This window comes from Oncorhynchus kisutch, linkage group LG27, assembly GCF_002021735.2.
Source record: "Oncorhynchus kisutch isolate 150728-3 linkage group LG27, Okis_V2, whole genome shotgun sequence".
NCBI lineage: Eukaryota > Metazoa > Chordata > Actinopteri > Salmoniformes > Salmonidae > Oncorhynchus > Oncorhynchus kisutch.
The window spans coordinates 44,312,379-44,334,117 of record NC_034200.2 but is presented as its reverse complement, the minus strand read 5'-3'; the positions used below and the strand labels follow the sequence as shown (position 1 = coordinate 44,334,117).

The 21,739-nt window shown below is 45.0% G+C and overlaps 1 protein-coding gene across 3 annotated transcripts in view; it reads right to left on the bottom strand.

The window, feature by feature from the left end:
• Positions 1 to 21,739, bottom strand: part of cacnb2b (calcium channel, voltage-dependent, beta 2b) — a 136,188-nt gene that overhangs the window by 72,292 nt on the left and 42,157 nt on the right. The window contains exons 8-13 of one of the 3 annotated variants that reach the window (XM_031807349.1): positions 21,200 to 21,258; positions 20,976 to 21,085; positions 19,781 to 19,789; positions 17,357 to 17,508; positions 13,370 to 13,465; positions 37 to 207 (exon numbers count right to left, since the gene is read on the bottom strand). In XM_031807349.1, the coding sequence (XP_031663209.1) occupies positions 37 to 207; positions 13,370 to 13,465; positions 17,357 to 17,508; positions 19,781 to 19,789; positions 20,976 to 21,085; positions 21,200 to 21,258 (597 nt within the window). Of the gene's footprint in view, positions 1 to 27; positions 208 to 10,938; positions 11,729 to 13,369; positions 13,466 to 17,356; positions 17,509 to 19,780; positions 19,790 to 20,975; positions 21,086 to 21,199; positions 21,259 to 21,739 lie in introns of those variants that run through there. The other 2 variants (XM_031807348.1, XM_031807350.1) reach the window with 2 other exon arrangements.

The window sequence follows — 21,739 nt, the reverse complement described above, 5'->3', positions numbered from 1 at the left end:
GGTTGAGGTTGGAGTTATGGTTAGATTTCATGTTACCTTTGGAGCAGGGCTGATAGCCAGAGTGTTCTCTGCCAGCTTCTCCACTAAGGGGTTAACAGGTTCTGTTTCTGGAGGGTGGGTGGCCCTCCAGTAGGCCTCTAGGTAGTCTGCTATGTGCTCACAGGCATCACTCAGCTGGTTCTCATCCAAGATTACGTCATACATCTCCTGCAGGCCAGACAGGTTGTTAGTGTCATTCAGACTGAATCCATGTCACTGCTGCTTCACCAGTCCCTTTGGATACCAGTTACTTCAAATAACACTATCTGATAATCAAATCAAGCACATCTCTGATTAGGAGCATGATTTAGACAGGATGGAAAGAAAGAACGTAATCTCAGATAACAAGGTCAGATTCAGCATGGAGAGGCATCGACCAGGGTTATACAGACCGATACAGGGGAATACAGACAGATCGGGGGAGAAGGGTGGTACAGACTGATACAGGGTGATACAGACTGATACTGACTGCTAGTATGATACAGATGATACAGACTGATACAGGGTGATACAGACTGATACAGACTGCTAGTATGATACAGGGTGATACAGACGGGTACAGGGTGATACAGACTGATACAGACTGCTAGTATGATACAGGGTGATACAGACTGATACTGATACAGACGGATACAGACTGGTACAAGGTGATACAGACTGATACTGACTGCTAGTATGATACAGGGTGATACAGACTGATACTGACTGCTAGTATTATACAGGGTGATACAGACTTATACAGATGGATACAGGTGAATACAGGGTGATAAAGACTGATACAGATGGATACAGGGTGATACAAACTGATACAGGGTGATGCAGACTGATACATACTTATACAGACTGATAGAGACTGATCGACTGACATAGACTTATGCAGACTGATACAGGGTGATAGAGACTGATAGAGGGTGATACAGACTTATACAGGATGATACAGATTGATACAGGGTGCTACAGGCCTATATGAACTGGTACAGATTGATGTAGGGGGATACAGACTGATACAGGGTGATACAGACTGATACAGTATAACTGATTCTAGAACTGAAAGATTCCAAAAAGCAGCCAACTCTTTCAGGTTACCGTTGTTGGGCCGCAGGTTTCAAAGGCTACTGGCATTACACACCTGTAACTGTAACTCTGTTGCAATCACTTTTATAGATAACTTTGACACCTTCTGGAAACAGAAGATGCTCGACAGGAATGAAGGAGTCCATCCAAATCATCTTGGCTCCTGGACTCAGTTAATCCCTACAATTGTGTCGCCGAGTTGTCATAATGCTGCAGATAATGTACATTATCACAGGGGTGTTGGCAGACACAATGTAAGTAACTTAACTTATGTCCCTCTAACTGCCCTGAATGCCTCTGTTTATCCTGCAGCTACTGTATGCAGGAATCATGGGCCTGTGAACCAGTTATACTCATAACACTGAGGCGGTGTGCCCTGGTAGGATGTCAGCTCGAACACAATAAACATGAGCATGTCTTCTTCTGCTAAGAAATTAAATACAAGCAAGCATCCTAGAAAAGTGCTAACAATAGCCCACATGAACTTATGTAGCCTAAGAAACAAGGCTCATCAAATCAATAACATGCTAGTAACAAATGACATTCAGATTCTGACGACCTCAGAAACTCACCTAGATAATACCTCTCCGTGGCGGACATGAGCAAGACTTTCAAGTGTGTTAACCCTTGCAAAGATGCCGGCCCAGACAACATCCCTAGCCGCATCCTCAGAGCATGTGCCAAGGGTGCGTGCTCAACCCCTTCCAGCACTCCCTGTTCACCCATGACTGCATGGCCAAGCACCCATCCAACTCAATCATCAAGTTCGCAGATTACACAACAGTAGTAAGCTTGAATACCAACAACGATGAGATAACCTACAGGGAGGAGGTGAGGGCTCTGGGAGTGTGGTATCAGGAAAATAACAGTGGGTAGAACAATTATTTGATACACTGCCAATTTTGCCGATTTTCCTACTTACAAAGCATGTAGAGGTCTGTAATTTTTATCATAGATACACTTCAACTATGAGAGACGGAATCTACAACAAAAATCCAGAAAATCACATTGTATGATTTTTAAGTAATTAATTAGCATTTTATTGCATGACATAAGTATTTGATACCTCAGAAAAGCAGAACTTAATATTTGGTACAGAAACCTTTGTTTGCAATTAAAGAGATCATACGTTTCCTGTAGTTCTTGACCAGGTTTGCACACACTGCAGCAGGGATTTTGGCCCACTCCTCCATACAGAGCTTCTCCAGATCCTTCAGGTTTCGGGGCTGTCGCTGGGCAATACGGACTTTCAGCTCCCTCCAAAGATGTTCTATTGGGTTCAGGTCTGGAGACTGGCTAGGCCACTCCAGGACCTTGAGATGCTTCTTACGGAGCCACTCCTTAGTTTCCCTGGCTGTGTGTTTCAGGTCGTTGTCATGCTGGAAGACCCAACCACGATCCATCTTCAATGCTCTTACTGAGGGAAGGAGGTTGCTGGCCAAGATCTCACGATACATGGCCCCATCCAGCCTCCCTCAATACGGTGCAGTCGTCCTGTCCCCTTTGCAGAAAAGCATCCCCAAAGAATGATGTTTCCACCTCCATGCTTCACGGTTGGGATGGTGTTCTTGGAGTTGTCCTCATCCTTCTTCTTCCTCCAAACACGGCGAGTGGAGTTTAGACCAAAAAGCTATATTTTTGTCTCATCAGACCACATGACTTTCTCCCATTCCTCCTCTGGATCATCCAGATGGTCATTGGCAAACTTCAGATGGGCCTGGACATGCGCTGGCTTGAGCAGGGGCACCTTGAGTGCGCTGCAGGATTTTAATCCATGACGGCGTAGTGTGTTACTCATGGTTTTCTTTGAGACTGTGGTCCCAGCTCTCTTCAGGTCATTGACCAGGTCCTGCCATGTAGTTCTGGGCTGATCCCTCACCTTTCTCATGATCATTGATGCCCCACGAGGTGAGATTATGCATGGAGCCCCAGACCGAGGATGATTGACCGTCATCTTGAACTTCTTCCATTTTCTAATAATTGCGCCAACAGTTGTTGCCTTCTCACCAAGCTGCTTGCCTATTGTCCTGTAGCCCATCCCAGCCTTGTGCAGGTCTACAATTCTATCCCTGATGGTCTTACACAACCCTCTGGTCTTGGCCATTGTGGAGAGGTTGGGGTCTGTTTGATCGAGTGTGTGGACAGGTGTATTTTACACAGGTAACAAGTTCAAACAGGTGCAGTTAATACTGGTAATGAGTGGAGAACAGGAGGGCTTCTTAAAGAAAAACTAACAGGTCTGTGAGAGCCAGAATTCTTACTGGTTGGTAGGTGATCAAATACTTATGTCATGCAATAAAATCAAATGAAATCATACAATGTTATTTTCTGGATTTTTGTTTTAGATTCCGTCTCTCACAGTTGAAGTGTACAGACCTCTACATGCTTTGTAAGTCGGAAAACCTGCAAAATCATCAGTGTATCAAATACTTGTTCTCCCCACTGTATGTACATGTATGTAGAGTTGTCCTGAGAAGGTTGTCCTGGCACCTCATGACCAGGTCTATGACCTCCTCCCTATAATCTGTCTCGTCGTTGTCGGTGATCAGGCCTTGTCATCAGCAAACTTAATGATGGTGTTGAAGTTGTGCCTGACCGTGCAGTCATAAGTGAACAAGGAGTACAGGAGGGGACTGAGCACGCACCACTGAGGGGCTCCTGTGAGGAGGATCAGTGTGGCGGATGTGTTGTTACCAACCTTCCCCATCTGGGGGCGGCCCGTCAGGAAGTCCAGGATCCAGTAGCAGAGGGAGGTGTTTAGTCCCAGGGTCCTTAGCTTAGTGATGAGCTTTGAGGGCACTATTGTGTTGAACACTGAGCTGTAGTCAATGAACAGCATTCTCACATAGGTGTTCCTTTTGTCCAGGTGGGAAAGGGCAGTGTGGAGTAAAATAGAGATTACATCACCTGTGGATCTGTAGGGGTGGTATGCAAATTAAGGTGGGTCTAGGGTTTCTGGGATAATGGTGTTGATGTGAGGCATGACCAGCCTTTCAAAGCACTTCATGGCTACAGATGTGAGTGCTACGGGTCGGTAGTCATGGGGTGGTCATTTGAATGCGGACCCATAACGGACGCAGGCAATGAGGTAGTGAATGCTGAGATCCTGGTTGAAAACAGCAGAGGTATTTAGAGGGCAAGTTGGTCACAATGATAATTATGAGGGTGCCCATGTATATGGATTTGGGGTTGTACCTGGTAGGTTCCTTGATACTTTGCCTTCTAAGCCTTGAAGCGATCATAGATGTCGTTTAGCTCGTCTGATAGGCTCGTGTCACTGGGCAGCTCTCGTCTGTGCTTCCCTTTGTAGTCTGTAATATTTGCAAGCCCTGCCACATCCGACGAGCGTCAGAGCCGGTGTAGTACGATTCGATCTGAGTCCTATATTGATGCTTTGCCTGTTAAATGGTTCATCGGCGGGCATAACAGGATTTCTTGTAGGCTTCCGGGTTAGAAACCCTCTCCTTGAAAGCGGCATCTCTAGCCTTTAGCTCAGTGCGGATGTTGCCTGTAATCCTTGGCTTCCGGTTGGGGTATGTATGTACGGTCACTGTGGGGACAACGTCATCAATGCACTTATTGATGAAGCCAATGACTGATGTGGTGTACTACTCAATGCCATCAGAGGATTACAGGAACATGTTCCAGTCTGTGCTAGCAAAACAGTCCTGTAGGTTAGCATCTGCTTCATCTGATCACTTTTTTTATTGATCTAGTCACTGGTGCTTCCTGCTTTAATTTCTGCTTGTAAGCAGGAATCAGGAGGTTAGAATTATGGTCAGATTTGCAAAATGGAGGGCAAGCTTTATATGTATCTCTGTGTGTGGAGTAAACGTGGTCCAGAGTTTTTTCCCCTCTGGTTGCACATTTAACATGTTGATATAAATGAGGTAAAACGGATATAAGTTAGTCCCCAGCTACTTGGAGCGCTGCCTCTGGGTGAGCGTTTTCTTGTTTTCTTATGGAGGAATTCAGCTCATTCAATGCTGTCAGTGCCAGCCTCTGACTGTGGTGGTATGTAAAACAGCTACAAACAATACATGATGAAAACTCTCTAGGTAGGTAGTGTGGTCAACAACTTATCATGAGATGCTCTACCTCAGGCGAGCAATAGCTCGAGACTTCCTTAGAATATCCAAGATGGCGTAGCAGTAAGTCGTCCTGTCGTGTCGTGTCCCTGTATATTTTGTTTATATTTTGTTTATTTTTCGTTTTTTTACATATTTTTCGTTTTTTACATAGCTATCCCTTTAAAAACATTTTGCTAAACCTAAGCTTCCAAATACGCTGGATCTTCACAACTAGCTATCTAGCTAAACTGCAACCCTGGATGATTACCCCTGGCTAGCGTTTCCACCCACTTAGCTTGAAGCTAGCCCGGCCTGCGCTACCACCGTAGCATACTCCTGAGCTACAATACCCGGGCCCACGACCGGTCTATCGATGTCACCGCATGAAGAGGAATAAACAGACTCACCCCATCGCGACGTCCCCCAAAGGCTAACTCTCTAGCCCTCGCTATCTCCCTGCTTGCTAATTCGGCCTGCTAACTGCTAGCTTGTCCAGCTCCGGTCCGCTAACTGCTACCTTGTCTAGCCCGGGCCTACAAACTGTTAGCTTGTTAGCACAGGCCTGCTAACCGCCTGAATCGCCGCGTCCCAAACGCCCACCGGACCCATATTTACTTTCTATCTCTTTTGACTTTTAATTTGTTTATACCTTCCGGAAACCTGCCTCACCCAATGTGATACGGAATCGCTATTATTTTTTATTTATTTTTAGAACACACTCAAGAACCTCCAGAAGCTAACCAGCTAACTAGCTACAAGCTATTTAGTCATTGTTCGTTTTTTTAACCTGGATAACACTCGCCAGTCCAGCTTCCCTTCCCCATCCACCGCTGCCCCCTGGACACTGATCTCTTGGCTACATAGCTGATGCACGCTGGACTGTCCATAAATCACGGTACTCCATTCTGCTTGTTTGTTTTATCTGTTGGCCCCGTTGCCTAGTCTACGCCATTTTACCTGCTGTTGTTGTGCTAGCTGATTAGCTGTTGTCTCACCTACTGTTTTAGCTAGCTTTCCCAATTCAACACCTGTGATTACTGTATGCCTCGCTGTATGTCTCTCTCAAATGTCAATATGCCTTGTATACTGTTGTTCAGGTTAGTTATCATTGTTTTAGTTCACAATGGAGCCCCTAGTTCCACTCTTCATACCCCTGATAACTCCTTTGTCCCACCTCCCACACATGCGGTGACCTCACCCATTACTACCAGCATGTCCAGAGATACAACCTCTCTCATCATCACCCAGTGCCTGGGCTTACCTCCGCTGTACCCGCACCCCACCATACCCCTGTCTGCGCATTATGCCCTGAATATATTCTACCATGCCCAGAAACCTGCTCCTCTTATTCTCTGTCCCCAACGCTCTAGGCGACCAGTTTTGATAGCCTTTAGCCGCACCCTCATACTACTCCTTCTCTGTTCCGCGGGTGATGTGGAGGTAAACCCAGGCCCTGCATGTCCCCAGGCACCCTCATTTGTTGACTTCTGTGTTCGAAAAAGCCTTGGTTTCATGCATGTCAACATCAGAAGCCTCCTCCCTAAGTTTGTCTTACTCACTGCTTTAGCACACTCTGCTAACCCTGATGTCCTTGCTGTGTCTGAATCCTGGCTCAGGAAGGCCACCAAAAATTCAGAGATTTCCATACCCAACTATAACATCTTCCGTCAAGATAGAACTGCCAAAGGGGGAGGAGTTGCAGTTTACTGCAGAGATGGCCTGCAAAGTAATGTCATACTTTCCAGGTCCATACCCAAACAGTTCGAACTACTAATTTTGAAAATTACTCTCTCCAGAAATAAGTCTCTCACGGTTGCCGCCTGCTACCGACCCCCCTCAGCTCCCAGCTGTGCCCTGGACACCATTTGTGAATTGATCGCCCCCCATCTAGCTTCAGAGTTTGTTCTGTTAGGTGACCTAAACTGGGATATGCTTAACACCCCGCCAGTCCTACAATCTAAGCTAGATGCCCTCAATCTCACACAAATCATCAAGGAACCCACCAGGTACAACCCTAACTCTGTAAACAAGGGCACCCTCATAGACGTCATCCTGACCAACTGGCCCTCCAAATACACCTCCGCTGTCTTCAACCAGGATCTCAGCGATCACTGCCTCATTGCCTGTATCCGCTACGGAGCCGCAGTCAAACGACCACCCCTCATCACTGTCAAACGCTCCCTAAAACACTTCTGTGAGCAGGCCTTTCTAATCGACCTGGCCCGGGTATCCTGGAAGGACATTGACCTCATCCCGTCAGTTGAGGATGCCTGGTCATTCTTTAAAAGTAACTTCCTCACCATTTTAGATAAGCATGCTCCGTTCAAAAAATGCAGAACTAAGAACAGATACAGCCCTTGGTTCACCCCAGACCTGACTGCCCTCGACCAGCACAAAAACATCCTGTGGCGGACTGCAATAGCATCGAATAGTCCCCGTGATATGCAACTGTTCAGGGAAGTCCGGAACCAATACACGCAGTCAGTCAGGAAAGCTAAGGCCAGCTTCTTCAGGCAGAAGTTTGCATCCTGTAGCTCCAACTCCAAAAAGTTCTGGGACACTGTGAAGTCCATGGAGAACAAGAGCACCTCCTCCCAGCTGCCCACTGCACTGAGGCTAGGTAACACGGTCACCACTGATAAATCCATGATTATCGAAAACTTCAATAAGCATTTCTCAACGGCTGGCCATGCCTTCCGCCTGGCTACTTCAACCTCGGCCAACAGCTCCGCCCCCCCCGCAGCTCCTCGCCCAAGCCTCTCCAGGTTCTCCTTTACCCAAATCCAGATAGCAGATGTTCTGAAAGAGCTGCAAAACCTGGACCCGTACAAATCAGCTGGGCTTGACAATCTGGACCCTCTATTTCTGAAACTATCTGCCACCATTGTCGCAACCCCTATTACCAGCCTGTTCAACCTCTCTTTCATCTCGTCTGAGATCCCCAAGGATTGGAAAGCTGCCGCAGTCATCCCCCTCTTCAAAGGGGGAGACACCCTGGACCCAAACTGTTACAGACCTATATCCATCCTGCCCTGCCTATCTAAGGTCTTCGAAAGCCAAGTCAACAAACAGGTCACTGACCATCTCGAATCCCACCGTACCTTCTCCGCTGTGCAATCTGGTTTCCGAGCCGGTCATGGGTGCACCTCAGCCACACTCAAGGTACTAAACGACATCATAACCGCCATCGATAAAAGACAGTACTGTGCAGCCGTCTTCATCGACCTCGCCAAGGCTTTCGACTCTGTCAATCACCATATTCTTATCGGCAGACTCAGTAGCCTCGGTTTTTCGGATGACTGCCTTGCCTGGTTCACCAATTACTTTGCAGACAGAGTTCAGTGTGTCAAATCGGAGGGCATGCTGTCCGGTCCTCTGGCAGTCTCTATGGGGGTGCCACAGGGTTCAATTCTCGGGCCGACTCTTTTCTCTGTGTATATCAATGATGTTGCTCTTGCTGCGGGCGATTCCCTGATCCACCTCTACGCAGACGACACCATTCTATATACTTTCGGCCCGTCTTTGGACACTGTGCTATCTAACCTCCAAACAAGCTTCAATGCCATACAACACTCCTTCCGTGGCCTCCAACTGCTCTTAAACGCTAGTAAAACCAAATGCATGCTTTTCAACCGGTCGCTGCCTGCACCTGCATGCCCGACTAGCATCACCACCCTGGATGGTTCCGACCTAGAATATGTGGACATCTATAAGTACCTAGGTGTCTGGCTAGACTGCAAACTCTCCTTCCAGACTCATATCAAACATCTCCAATCGAAAATCAAATCAAGAGTCGGCTTTCTATTCCGCAACAAAGCCTCCTTCACTCAAGCCGCCAAGCTTACCCTAGTAAAACTGACTATCCTACCGATCCTCGACTTCGGCGATGTCATCTACAAAATGGCTTCCAACACTCTACTCAGCAAACTGGATGCAGTCTATCACAGTGCCATCCGTTTTGTCACTAAAGCACCTTATACTACCCACCACTGCGACTTGTATGCTCTAGTCGGCTGGCCCTCGCTACATATTCGTCGCCAGACCCACTGGCTCCAGGTCATCTACAAGTCTATGCTAGGTAAAGCTCCGCCTTATCTCAGCTCACTGGTCACGATGGCAACACCCATCCGTAGCACGCGCTCCAGCAGGTGTATCTCACTGATCATCCCTAAAGCCAACACCTCATTTGGCCGCCTTTCGTTCCAGTACTCTGCTGCCTGTGACTGGAACGAATTGCAAAAATCGCTGAAGTTGGAGACTTTCATCTCCCTCACCAACTTCAAACATCAGCTATCTGAGCAGCTAACCGATCGCTGCAGCTGTACATAGTCTATTGGTAAATAGCCCACCCTTTTCACCTACCTCATCCCCGTACTGTTTTTATTTATTTACTTTTCTGCTCTTCTGCACACCAATATCTCTACCTGTACATGACCATCTGATCTTTTATCACTCCAGTGTTAATCTGCAAAATTGTAATTATTTGCCTACCTCCTCATGCCTTTTGCACACATTGTATATAGACCCCCCCTTCGTTTTCTACTGTGTTATTGACTTGTTAATTGTTTACTCCATGTGTAACTCTTTGTTGTATGCTCACACTGCTATGCTTTATCTTGGCCAGGTCGCAGTTGCAAATGAGAACTTGTTCTCAACTAGCCTACCTGGTTAAATAAAGGTGAAATAAAAAAAAAATAAAAATAAATATCGTGCACCATCTGTTATTTACAAAAATACATAGTCTGCTGCCTCTTGTCTTACCAGACACCGTTGTTCTATCCTGCCTGTATGGCGTATAACCAGCCAGCTGTACGTTGATAGTGAAGCATAAGATATTACAGTTTTGAATATCCCGATGGTAGTTTAATCTTACGTATAGGCCATCGATTTTATTCCCCAAAGATTGCACGTTTGCTAGCAGAATTGAGGGAAGTGGGGTTTATTCGATCGTCTACAATTCTCAGAAGGCAGCCCGCCCTCTGGCCACTTTTCCTCCACCTTCTCTTCACGCAAATCATGGGGATCTGGGCCTGTTCCAGAGAAAGCAGTATATCGTTCACGTCGGGCTCGTCAGACTCGTTAATAACCTTTTTGGGATAGGGGGCAGCATTTTCACATTTGGATGAATAGCGTGCCCAGAGTGAATTGCCTCCTACTCTGTCCCAGATCCCCATGCATATTATTATTAGTATTGGATAGAAAACACTCTGAAGTTTCTAAAATTATACACCTCCAATTGACTCAAATTATGTCATTTAGCCTATCAGAAGCTTCTAAAGCCAATGGCATAATTTTGGGGATTTTCCAAGCTGTTTAAAGGCACCGTCAACTAAACCACCAATATTTTTATTTTACCTTGATTTAACTAGGCAAGTCAGTTAAGAACAAATTCTTATTTTCAATGACGGCCTAGGAACTGTGGATTAACTGCCTGTTCAGGGGCAGAACGACAGATTTTTACCTTGTCAGCTCGGGGGTTTGAACTTGCAACCTTCCAGTTACTAGTCCAACGCTCTAACCACTAGGCTACCCTGCCGCCCCACATCACCATGGAGGCCCTTTTGCCAGAGGACACTGTTTTTGATTTCCATGGCAAGTGACATAGCTCCATGGCTGGTTTATAGGATCAAGAACAGGAACTTCCACCAAGTCATCCAGGAGCATTTACATTTTATTTGTATTTGTTTTACTTAGCAGACATTCTGATCCAGAGAAACTTACAATAGCAAATACATTTTCATACATACTGGTCCCCTGTGGGAATCAAACCCATAACTCTGATATTGCAAGCACCATGCTCTACCAACTGAGCCACACAGGACCAGGATTGCACCAGCATCCCATCAACTCCCTTCTCCAGGGAAGGGGGAGACCCCTTCTGGCAGGGATCCCTGCAGAGTACCGGCCAGTCGGCTGTGGAAAGCCGACATGGCGGTGACACTTCTACCAGGCCAGAGAGGCGCACGGCTATTGGTTTGGAAGAGAAAGAAAAAGTAGGTGGGCATGGATTCCCCAGTAGCTTGTGTAGGATTCCCCAGTAGCTTGTGTATGATTCCAAAGTAGGTTGTGTAGGATTCCCCAGTAGCTTGTGTAGGATTCCACAGTATCTTGTGTAGGATTCCACAGTAGCTTGTGTAGGATTCTACAGTAGTTTGTGTAGGATTCCAAAGTAGGTTGTGTAGGATTCCCCAGTAGCTTGTGTAGGATTCCCCAGTAGATTGTGTAGGATTCCCCAGTAGCTTGTGTAGGATTACCCAGTAGCTTGTGTAGGATTCCCCAGTAGCTTGTGTAGGATTCCCCAATAGCTTGTGTAGGATTCCCCAGTAGATTGTGTAGGATTCCCCAGTAGCTTGTGTAGGATTCCCCAGTAGGTTGTGTAGGATTCCCCAGTAGGTTGTCTAGGATTCCCCAGTAGGTTGTGTAGGATTCCCCAGTAGCTTGTGTAGGATTCCCCAGTAGGTTGTGTAGGATTCCCCAGTAGCTTGTGTTGGATTCCCCAGTAGGTTGCGTAGGTTTGCTACTGTCACAGTCTTCCTCCTCTTCATCTGAAGAGGAGAGGCGAGAAGGATCAGAAGACCAAAATGCGGCGTGGTATGTGTTCATGGTGAATTTTAATAAAGAAAACACTGAACACTGCAACACTATACAAAAACAATAAACCAATGACGACCGTGAAGCTACAAATGAGACCTGTGCTGACACAAGCCACTAACATAGACAATCACCCACAAACAAACAGTGCAACCCAGGCTACCTAAGTATGATTCTCAATCAGAGACAACTAATGACACCTGCCTCTGATTGAGAACCATACTAGGCCGAAACATAGAAATCCCAAATCATAGAAAATCAAACATAGACTGCCCACCCAACTCACGCCCTGACCATACTAAATAAATACAAAACAAAGGAAATAAAGGTCAGAACGTGACAGCGACCTTTTTGCTAAGAGTAGCCACTTTGCCCCTGTCTGGGTGGTCCACATTGTCCTGGAATAAAGCAACGATGTGTATGGCATTGTGTGGGCGAGCGATTTGCTGATGTCAACGTTGTGAACAGTGTCCCATGGTGGCGGTGGGGTTATGGTATAGGCAGGTATAAGCTATGGACAATGAACACAATTGCATTTGATTTGATTACATTTTGACGACTGGTGCACATAAAAAATGGAATGAGAAGTTAAAAAAGTTCTTAGCTGAGAGTTGACCAGAGTTCTTAGCTGAGAGTTGACCAGAGTTCTTAGCTGAGAGTTGACCAGAGTTCTTAGCTGAGAGTTGACCAGAGTTCTTAGCTGAGAGTTGACCAGAGTTCTTAGCTGAGAGTTGACCAGAGTTCTTAGCTGAGAGTTGACCAGAGTTCTTAGCTGAGAGTTGACCAGAGTTCTTAGCTGAGAGTTGACCAGAGTTCTTAGCTGAGAGTTGACCAGAGTTCTTAGCTGAGAGTTGACCAGAGTTCTTAGCTGAGAGTTGACCAGAGTTCTTAGCTGAGAGTTGACCAGAGTTCTTAGCTGAGAGTTGACCAGAGTTCCTAGCTGAGAGTTTGCCATGATACATACAGGATCAAAAAGCAAAATAGCAGATATCACCTGTTATCCAGGTAAAATCAACATACACTCAGGGTGGTTATCAGACTGTCATGGTCATATAGAAAATTCACAAAAAGGACACTGGGCTGGTTAGGGTGAGGGTAAGGTTTGGGTTAGGGTTAAGGTGACTCTCACTGTGGGGCATTGGGCCAGTCGGGTTGGGTTAGGTAGGGGATAGGGTTATTGTTATTACGGTTAGGTTAGGGTTATGGTTATTATGGTTAGGGTTAAGGTTAAGGTTACTCTCAACATGGGACACTGGGACAGTTAGGGGAGGGTAAGCTTTGGGTTATGGTTGTTATGATTAGGTTACTCTCACCGTTGGGCACTGGGCCAGTTAGGGTTATTATGGTAGGGTTATGGTTGTTGTGATTAGGTTACTCTCACCATTGGGCACTGGGCCAGTTAGGGTTAGGCTTATTATTGTAGGGTTATGGTTGTTATGATTAGGTTACTCTCACCGTTGGGCACTGGGCTAGGGTTAGGGTTATTATGGTAGGGTTATGGTTGTAATGATTAGGTTACTCTCACCGTTGGGCACTGGGCTAGGGTTAGGGTTATTATGGTAGGGTTATGGTTGTTAGGATTAGGTTACTCTCACCGTTGGGCACTGGGCCAGCTTGTCTGCAGCCACCATCTGGACGTTGAGATGCTTGGTCTGAGACTTACCCCTGGTCTTGATCAGCCTTGATAACACCTGGATGACAGAAGACAAGAGGTACAGAGGAAGAGCAGAAGAGACGTGAAAATAACATATACAACCTAACTTTAATGTTTATAAACTCAATTAACCCAGCGGTATAGAACTTTTACTAACCCAGCCGTACAGAACCTTTACTAACCCAGTCGTATAGAACCTTTACTAACTCAGCCGTATAGAACCTTTACTAACCCAGCCGTACAGAACCTTTACTAACCCAGCGGTATAGAACTTTTACTAACCCAGCCGTACAGAACCTTTACTAACCCAGACATACAGAACCTTTACTAACCCAGCCGTACAGAACCTTTACTAACCCAGCGGTACAGAACTTTTACTAACCCAGCCGTACAGTACCTTTACTAACCCAGCCGTACAGAACCTTTACTAACCCAGTCATATAGAACCTTTACTAACCCAGCCGTACGGAACGTTTACTAACCCAGCCGTATAGAACCTTTACTAATCCAGCTGTATAGAACATTTACTAACCCAGCCGTACAGAACCTTTACTAACCCAGCCGTACAGAACCTTTACTAATCCAGCTGTATAGAACCTTTACTAACCCAGCCGTACAGAACCTTTACTAACCCAGCCATATAGAACCTTTACTAACCCAGCCGTACAGAACCTTTACTAACCCAGCCGTATAGAACCTTTACTAACCCAGTCGTATAGAACCTTTACTAACTCAGCCATATAGAACCTTTAGTAACCCAGCCGTACAGAACCTTTACTAACCCAGCGGTATAGAACTTTTACTAACCCAGCCGTACAGAACCTTTACTAACCCAGACATACAGAACCTTTACTAACCCAGCCGTACAGAACCTTTACTAACCCAGCGGTACAGAACTTTTACTAACCCAGCCGTACAGTACCTTTACTAACCCAGCCATACAGAACCTTTACTAACCCAGTCATATAGAACCTTTACTAACCCAGCCGTACGGAACGTTTACTAACCCAGCCGTATAGAACCTTTACTAATCCAGCTGTATAGAACATTTACTAACCCAGCCGTACAGAACCTTTACTAACCCAGCCGTACAGAACCTTTACTAATCCAGCTGTATAGAACCTTTACTAACCCAGCTGTACAGAACCTTTACTAACCCAGCCATATAGAACCTTTACTAACCCAGCCGTACAGAACCTTTACTAACCCAGCCGTATAGAACCTTTACTAACCCAGCCGTACAGAACCTTTACTAACCCAGCCGTATAGAACCTTTACTAACCCAGCTGAATAGAACCTTTACTAACCCAGCTGTCAGGAACCTTTACTAACCCAGCTGTCAAGAACCTTTACTAACCCAGCTGAATAGAACCTTTACTAACCCAGCTGAATAGAACCTTTATTAACCCAGCTGAAAATAACCTTTACTAACCCAGCTGAATAGAACATTTACAAACCCAGCTGAAGAGAACATTTACAAACCCAGCTGAAGAGAACCTTTACTAATCCAGCTGAATAGAACCTTTACTAACCCAGCTGTCAAGAACCTTTACTAACCCAGCTGAATAGAACCTTTACTAACCCAGCTGTCAGGAACCTTTACAAACCCAGCTGAATAGAACCTTTGTAATGCTCCGGGTGTCGTGGGTGTGGAGTCAAATGCAGGAGACAGAGAGTTCAATGCTGTGCGTCTTTTAATAGCACCTAACGCACCACAGGGTGCTCACAAAAGTTACGTTCCCAAACACAGGGAATCAAAATGTACAATGGAACAAATCACGACCAGGCACAAACACGTACCTCTACAACAGAGCCGAAGGTTACATAGAAATAATCCCGCACAACAACCAGGCGGGCCGGCTGTCTAATAAAGACAAACTAATTAACCCTACACAGGTGCTACCACTAAACATACAAGGAGGGGGAGGAAAAACAATCAGTGGCAGCTAATAGGCCGGTGACGACGACCGCCGAGCGCTACCCGCCCGGGAAGAGGAAACACCCTCGGTCGGACTCGTGACAACCTTTACTAACCCAGCTGAATAGAACCTTTACTAACCCAGCTGTCAGGAACCTTTACTAAACAATATCATAACCGCCATCGATAAAAGATAGTACTGTGCAGCCGTCTTCATCGACCTGGCCAAGGCTTTCGACTCTGTCAATCACCATATTCTTATCGGCAGACTCAGTAGCCTCGGTATTTCTAATGACTGCCTTGCCTGATTCACCAACTACTTTGCAGACAGAGTTCAGTGTGACAAATTGGAGGGCATGTTGTCCGGTCCTCTGGCGGTCTCTATGGGGGTGCCACAGTGTTCAATTCTCGGGCCGACTATTTTCTCTGTATATATCAATGATGTTGCTCTTGCTTCGGGCGATTCCCTGATCCACATTCCTTGGACACTGTGCTATCTAACCTCCAAACGAGCTTCAATGCCATACAATACTCCTTCCGTGGCCTCCAACTGCTCTTAAACACTAGTAAAACCAAATGCATGCTTTTCAACCATTCGCTGCCTGCACCCGCACGCCCGACTAGCATCACCACCGTGGATGGTTCCGACCTAGAATATGTGGACATCTATAAGTACCTAGGTGTCTGGCTACACAGTAAACTCTCCTTCCAGACTCATTTCAAACATCTCCAATCTAAAATCAAATCTAGAGTCTGCTTTCTATTCCGCAACAAAGCCTCCTTCACTAACGCCGCCAAACTTACCCTAGTTAAACTGACTATCCTACCAATCCTCGACTTTGGGCGATGTCATCTACAAAATAGCTTCCAATACTCTACTCAGCAAACTGGATGCATTTTATCACAGTGCCATCCGTTTTGTTACTAAAGCACCTTATACCACCCACCACTGCGACCTGTATGCTCTAGTCGGCTGACCCTCGCTACATATTCGCCGCCAGACACTCTGGCTCCAGGTCATCTACAAGTCCATGCTAGGTAAAGTTCCACCTTATCTCAGTTCACTGGTCACGATGGCAACACCCACCCATAGCACGTGCTCCAGCAAGTGTATCTCATTGATCATCCCTAAAGCCAACACCTCATTTCACCGCCTTTCCTTCCAATTCTCTGCTGCCTGTGACTGAAACAAATTGCTAAAAATCGCTGAAGTTGGAGACTTTTATCTCCCTCACCAACTTCAAACATCTGCTATCTGAGCAGCTAACTGGTCGCTGCAGCTGTTCATAGTATATCGGTAAATAGCCCACCCAATTTACCTACCTCATCCCCATTCTGTTTTTATTTATTTACTTTTCTGCTCTTTTGCACACCAATATCTCTACCTGTACATGACCATCTGATCATTTATCACTCCAGTGTTAATCTGCAAAATTGTAATTATTCGCCTACCTCCTCATGCTTTTCGCACACAATGTATATAGACTCCTTTTTTATTTTTTTATACTGTGTTATCGACTTGTTTATTGTTTACTCCATTTGTAACTCTGTGTTGTTGTCTGTTCACACTGCTATGCTTTATTTTGGCCAGGTCGCAGTTGTAAATGAGAACTTGTTCTCAACTAGCCTACCTGGTTAAATAAAGGTGAAATAAAAAAATAAAATTAAAAATAACACAGCTGAATAGAACCTTTACTAACCCAGCTGTATAATACATTTACTAACCCAGCTGTATAGTACATTTACTAACCCAGCTGTATAGTACATTTACTAACCCAGCTTCGAGGAACATTTACTAACTTAGCTATAAAGAACCTTTACTAACCCAGCTGTAATAAACCTTCACTAACCCAACTGTGAGGAACCGTACCTTGGTGTAGGAGACCTTAATGTAGACCAGGATGGAAGCCAGATGTGTTTTAGACAGCTGGATGGGGTGGTTCACTGTGTCTGCATCCAGCTAACCCAGCTGTATAGAACCTTTACTAACCCAGCTTTGAGGAACCTTACCTTGGGGGAGGAGACCTTGATGTAGACCAGGATGGGGGCCAGAGATGTTTTAGACAGCTGGATGGGGTGGTTCACTGTGTCTGCATCCAGAACCACCAGTTGTAGGCTCCGGGCTAGCTCAAAGATCCGCTCCACCTCCCCCTGGATTTGGGCTGCAGAGACATGGAGCATGGTGGTCACTAAAACCTCCATCAATTAACCCTCCAATCAAACCCTAACCTTTCTAAACAAGCCCTGGCGTATCGAAATGTTACAAGATAAATGATCACATCTACTGTGTCCTTTTATACAGCACAGTCTAGAGCAGAGGTTTTCAAAGTGTGAGGCACGCCTCCCCAGGGGTGTGCCATAGAGTTACAAGGAATGTGTGAAAGGAAAGACAAGTCAAACTGTATTCGGTTCTCCAATAATGAATTAATATAAAGCCTGTTTCTAGTTACAATCCCAGGGGAAATGCTTCTTAAAGTGGCACTGGCTTCTTAAAGTGGCACTGGCTTCTTAAAGTGGAACTGGCTTCTTTAAAGTGGCACTGGTTTCTTAAAGTGGAACTGGCTTCTTTAAAGGGCACTGGCTTCTTAAAGTGGCTCTGGCTTCTTAAAGTGGCTCTGGCTTCTGAAAAGGGCACTGGCTTCTTTAAAGGGCGCTGGCTTCTTAAAAGGGCACTGGCTCCTTTAAAGGGCACTGGCTTCTTAAAGTGGCTCTGGCTTCTTAAAGTGGCACTGGCTTCTTAAAGTGGCACTGGCTTCTTAAAGTGGAACTGGCTTCTTTAAAGGGCACTGGCTTCTTAAAGTGGCTCTGGCTTCTTAAAAGGGCACTGGCTTCTTTAAAGGGCACTGGCTTCTTAAAAGGGCACTGGCTCCTTTAAAGGGCACTGGCTTCTTAAAGTGGCTCTGGCTTCTTAAAGTGGCACTGGCTTCTAAAAAGGGCACTGGCTTCTTTAAAGGGCACTGGCTTCTTTAAAGGGCACTGGCTTCTTAAAAGGGCACTGGCTTCTTAAAAAGGCACTGGCTTCTTAAAAGGGCAATGGCTTCTTTAAAGGGGCACTGGCTTCTTTAAAGTGGCACTGGCTTCTTAAAGTGGCACTGGCTTCTTTAAAGGGCACTGGCTTCTTTAAAGGGCACTGGCTTCTTTAAAGGGCACTGGCTTCTTTAAAGGGCACTGGCTTCTTAAAGTGGCAATGGCTTCTTAAAAAGGAAATGGCTTCTTGAAAGGGACGGCAGGTGGCCTAGTGGTTAGAGTGTTGGACTTGTAACCAAAAGGTTGCAAGATCAAATCCCTGAGCTGGCAATGTAAAAATCTGTTGTTCTGCCATTGAACTGTTCATAGGCCATCATTGAAAATAAGAATTTGTTCCTTACTGACTTGCCTAATTAAATGTTTAAAAATGGCTTCTTAAAAGTGCAATGACATAAAACAAGGAAGTAACTATTTTTGAATAATAATTATCTGGATATTCTGAAAGCACTTTAATTGATAAAATATTTTTGTTAATTAAGGTGTGCAGCGCATGATTTTAGCCCAAATGTGGGAGCAGGAGATTAATACTGCCTACAGTCAAAACTGACTGTCCAAAAATAAAAAGTTGTTCTGTAACATTTTCAGTGCAACTATTTATTTGACATGAGAATGGAATATATTTATCTTAAAAATATGACATGCTCATTACATCCTGTGCAGGGAGGCCCACTGTCTCAGACTTTTACACCTGGTACAGAGGTAAAGTAGTTGTAAGGTATCTACACAGCACAGTCTATAGGTAGACTAGTGTTAGAGTTTATAGACAGCACAGTCTATAGGTAGACTAGTGTTAGAGTTTATAGACAGCACAGTCTATAGGTAGACTAGTGTTAGAGTTTATAGACATCACAGTCTATAGGTAGACTAGTGGTAGGGTTTATAGACAGCACAGTCTACAGGTAGACCAGTGGTAGGGTTTATAGACAGCACAGTCTATAGGTAGACTAGTGGTAGGGTTTATAGACAGCACAGTCTATAGGTAGACCAGTGGTAGGGTTTCTATACAGCACAGTCTACAAGTAGACCAGTGGTAGGGTTTCTATACAGCACAGTCTACAAGTAGACTAGTGGTAGGGTTTCTATACAGCACAGTCTATAGGTAGACCAGTGGGAGGGTTTCTATACAGCACAGTCTACACGTAGACCAGTGGGAGGGTTTCTATACAGAACAGTCTACACGTAGACCAGTGGGAGGGTTTCTATACAGAACAGTCTACACGTAGACCAGTGGGAGGGTTTCTATACAGAACAGTCTACACGTAGACCAGTGGGAGGGTTTCTCAACAGTTGCTCTTTGAACAGCAGTGAGGAAGAGGGTCAGACTCAAATGAGCTAACACTGTTTTAGTCATACACCTGCTTACACTATGGTTAATGTATTATATTATATTAGTAGTATTGTACATACCAGCAGTATCTGGAAGCAGACAGCAAAGAGAGGGACAGGGTGTAAAGAACCAAGTTAATTACTTTCCCACTACTGTACAGTTAGGTTAGTCAATATACTGTAGACCCTGTCCGGATTGGGTGTGTGACATAACATAATACTTTACTGAGAAAAGGAAACCGCAAGATCACAGTTCACTTGAAAAACCAACAAACACTAAGTTTCGAAAACTCACTCAGGAAACGAACGAACATAGTAAATAATTGAAGCTTCTGCAAAGGACAACAGAAAACGCGTCTTTTAACAAGGAAATCATAATGAGTAAATTGGACACACTGAGTGTCATTCATGTCTCTAGGACGGTCTCTAGGTGGAACCGGGTATGATACATTACCTCATTATCAACCCTGTTCTGACATGGTATTATACATTACTTCATTATCAACACTGTTCTGACGCGGTATGATACATTACCTCAATATAAACCTGGTCTGTTTGGGAATGGACATTACCCCGACATAAACCTGGTGTGATTGGGTATGGACATTACCCCGATATAAACCTGTTCTGATTGAGTATGGACATTACTCTGATATAAACCTGGTTTGATTGGGTATGGACATTACCCCGATATAAACCTGTTCTGATTGGGTATGGGAATTACCCCGATATAAACCTGGTCTGTTAGGGTATGGACATTACCCCGATATAAACCTGGTTTGATTGGGTATGGACATTACCTCGATATAAACCTGGTTTGATTGGGTATTGGCATTCCCCGATATAAACCTGTTCTGATTGGGTATTGGCATTACCCCGATATAAACCTGTTCTGATTGGGTATTGGCATTACCCCGATATAAACCTGTTCTGATTGGGTATTGGCATTACCCCGATATAAACCTGTTCTGATTGGGTATGGGCATTACCCCAACATAAACCTGTTCTGATTGGGTGTAATATTTATTTTATAAACCTGGCCGATCACTGTATGGTTTCTATAATATTGTATTTTAAAATATGGTTGGTATAATATTGTATTGTAAAGTATGGTAGCTGTGGTAAGGTGTGTTAGCCCATACTTTAACCTAGATTAGTTACCATGACACCGTTAGGATTACGGGGGTTGGGGTTAGAGGATTAGGGCTGGGGTTAGAGGATTAGGGCTGGGGTTAGAGGATTAGGGCTGGGGTTAGGTAGTTAACTGATACCTTACCTAGGTTAGAGCGTGTGTTTGAGCGGTCCATCAGGGCTTTCTTGTTGGGGTTGTTGAGTATGGACCGCTTCGCTAGAGCGATGTCTGCAGTCACACGAGTTATAGTAATTCTGAGAAATACAGAGCAAACGTGATATTTTATATGAAGTTAAAACGTTTGGATAAACAATATGTATATTGTATTTATTGTCAAATCCACAGTTGATACAACCTGTATAACTCACCTCCCTTCAAATCTGTGTTTTAAAAAGTCGAAGAGTGCTTTCTGCATCATGTCTGTTACCTAGGATCACACAGAAACACCCTCCATCACATGTACAGTATGTAACATCAGATGGCTCCTCCATCACAAGTACAGTATGTAACATCCGATGGCTCCTCCATCACATGTACAGTATGTAACATCAGATGGCTCCTCCATCACATGTACAGTATGTAACATCAGATGGCTCCTCCATCACATGTACAGTATGTAACATCAGATGGCTCCTCCATCACAAGTACAGTATGTAACATCAGATGGCTCCTCCATCACAAGTACAGTATGTAACATCAGATGGCTCCTCCATCACAGTACAGTATGTAACATCAGATGGCTCCTCCATCACAAGTACAGTATGTAACATCAGATGGCTCCTCCATCACATGTACAGTATGTAACATCAGATGGCTCCTCCATCACAGTACAGTATGTAACATCAGATGGCTCCTCCATCACATGTACAGTATGTAACATCAGATGGCTCCTCCATCACATGTACAGT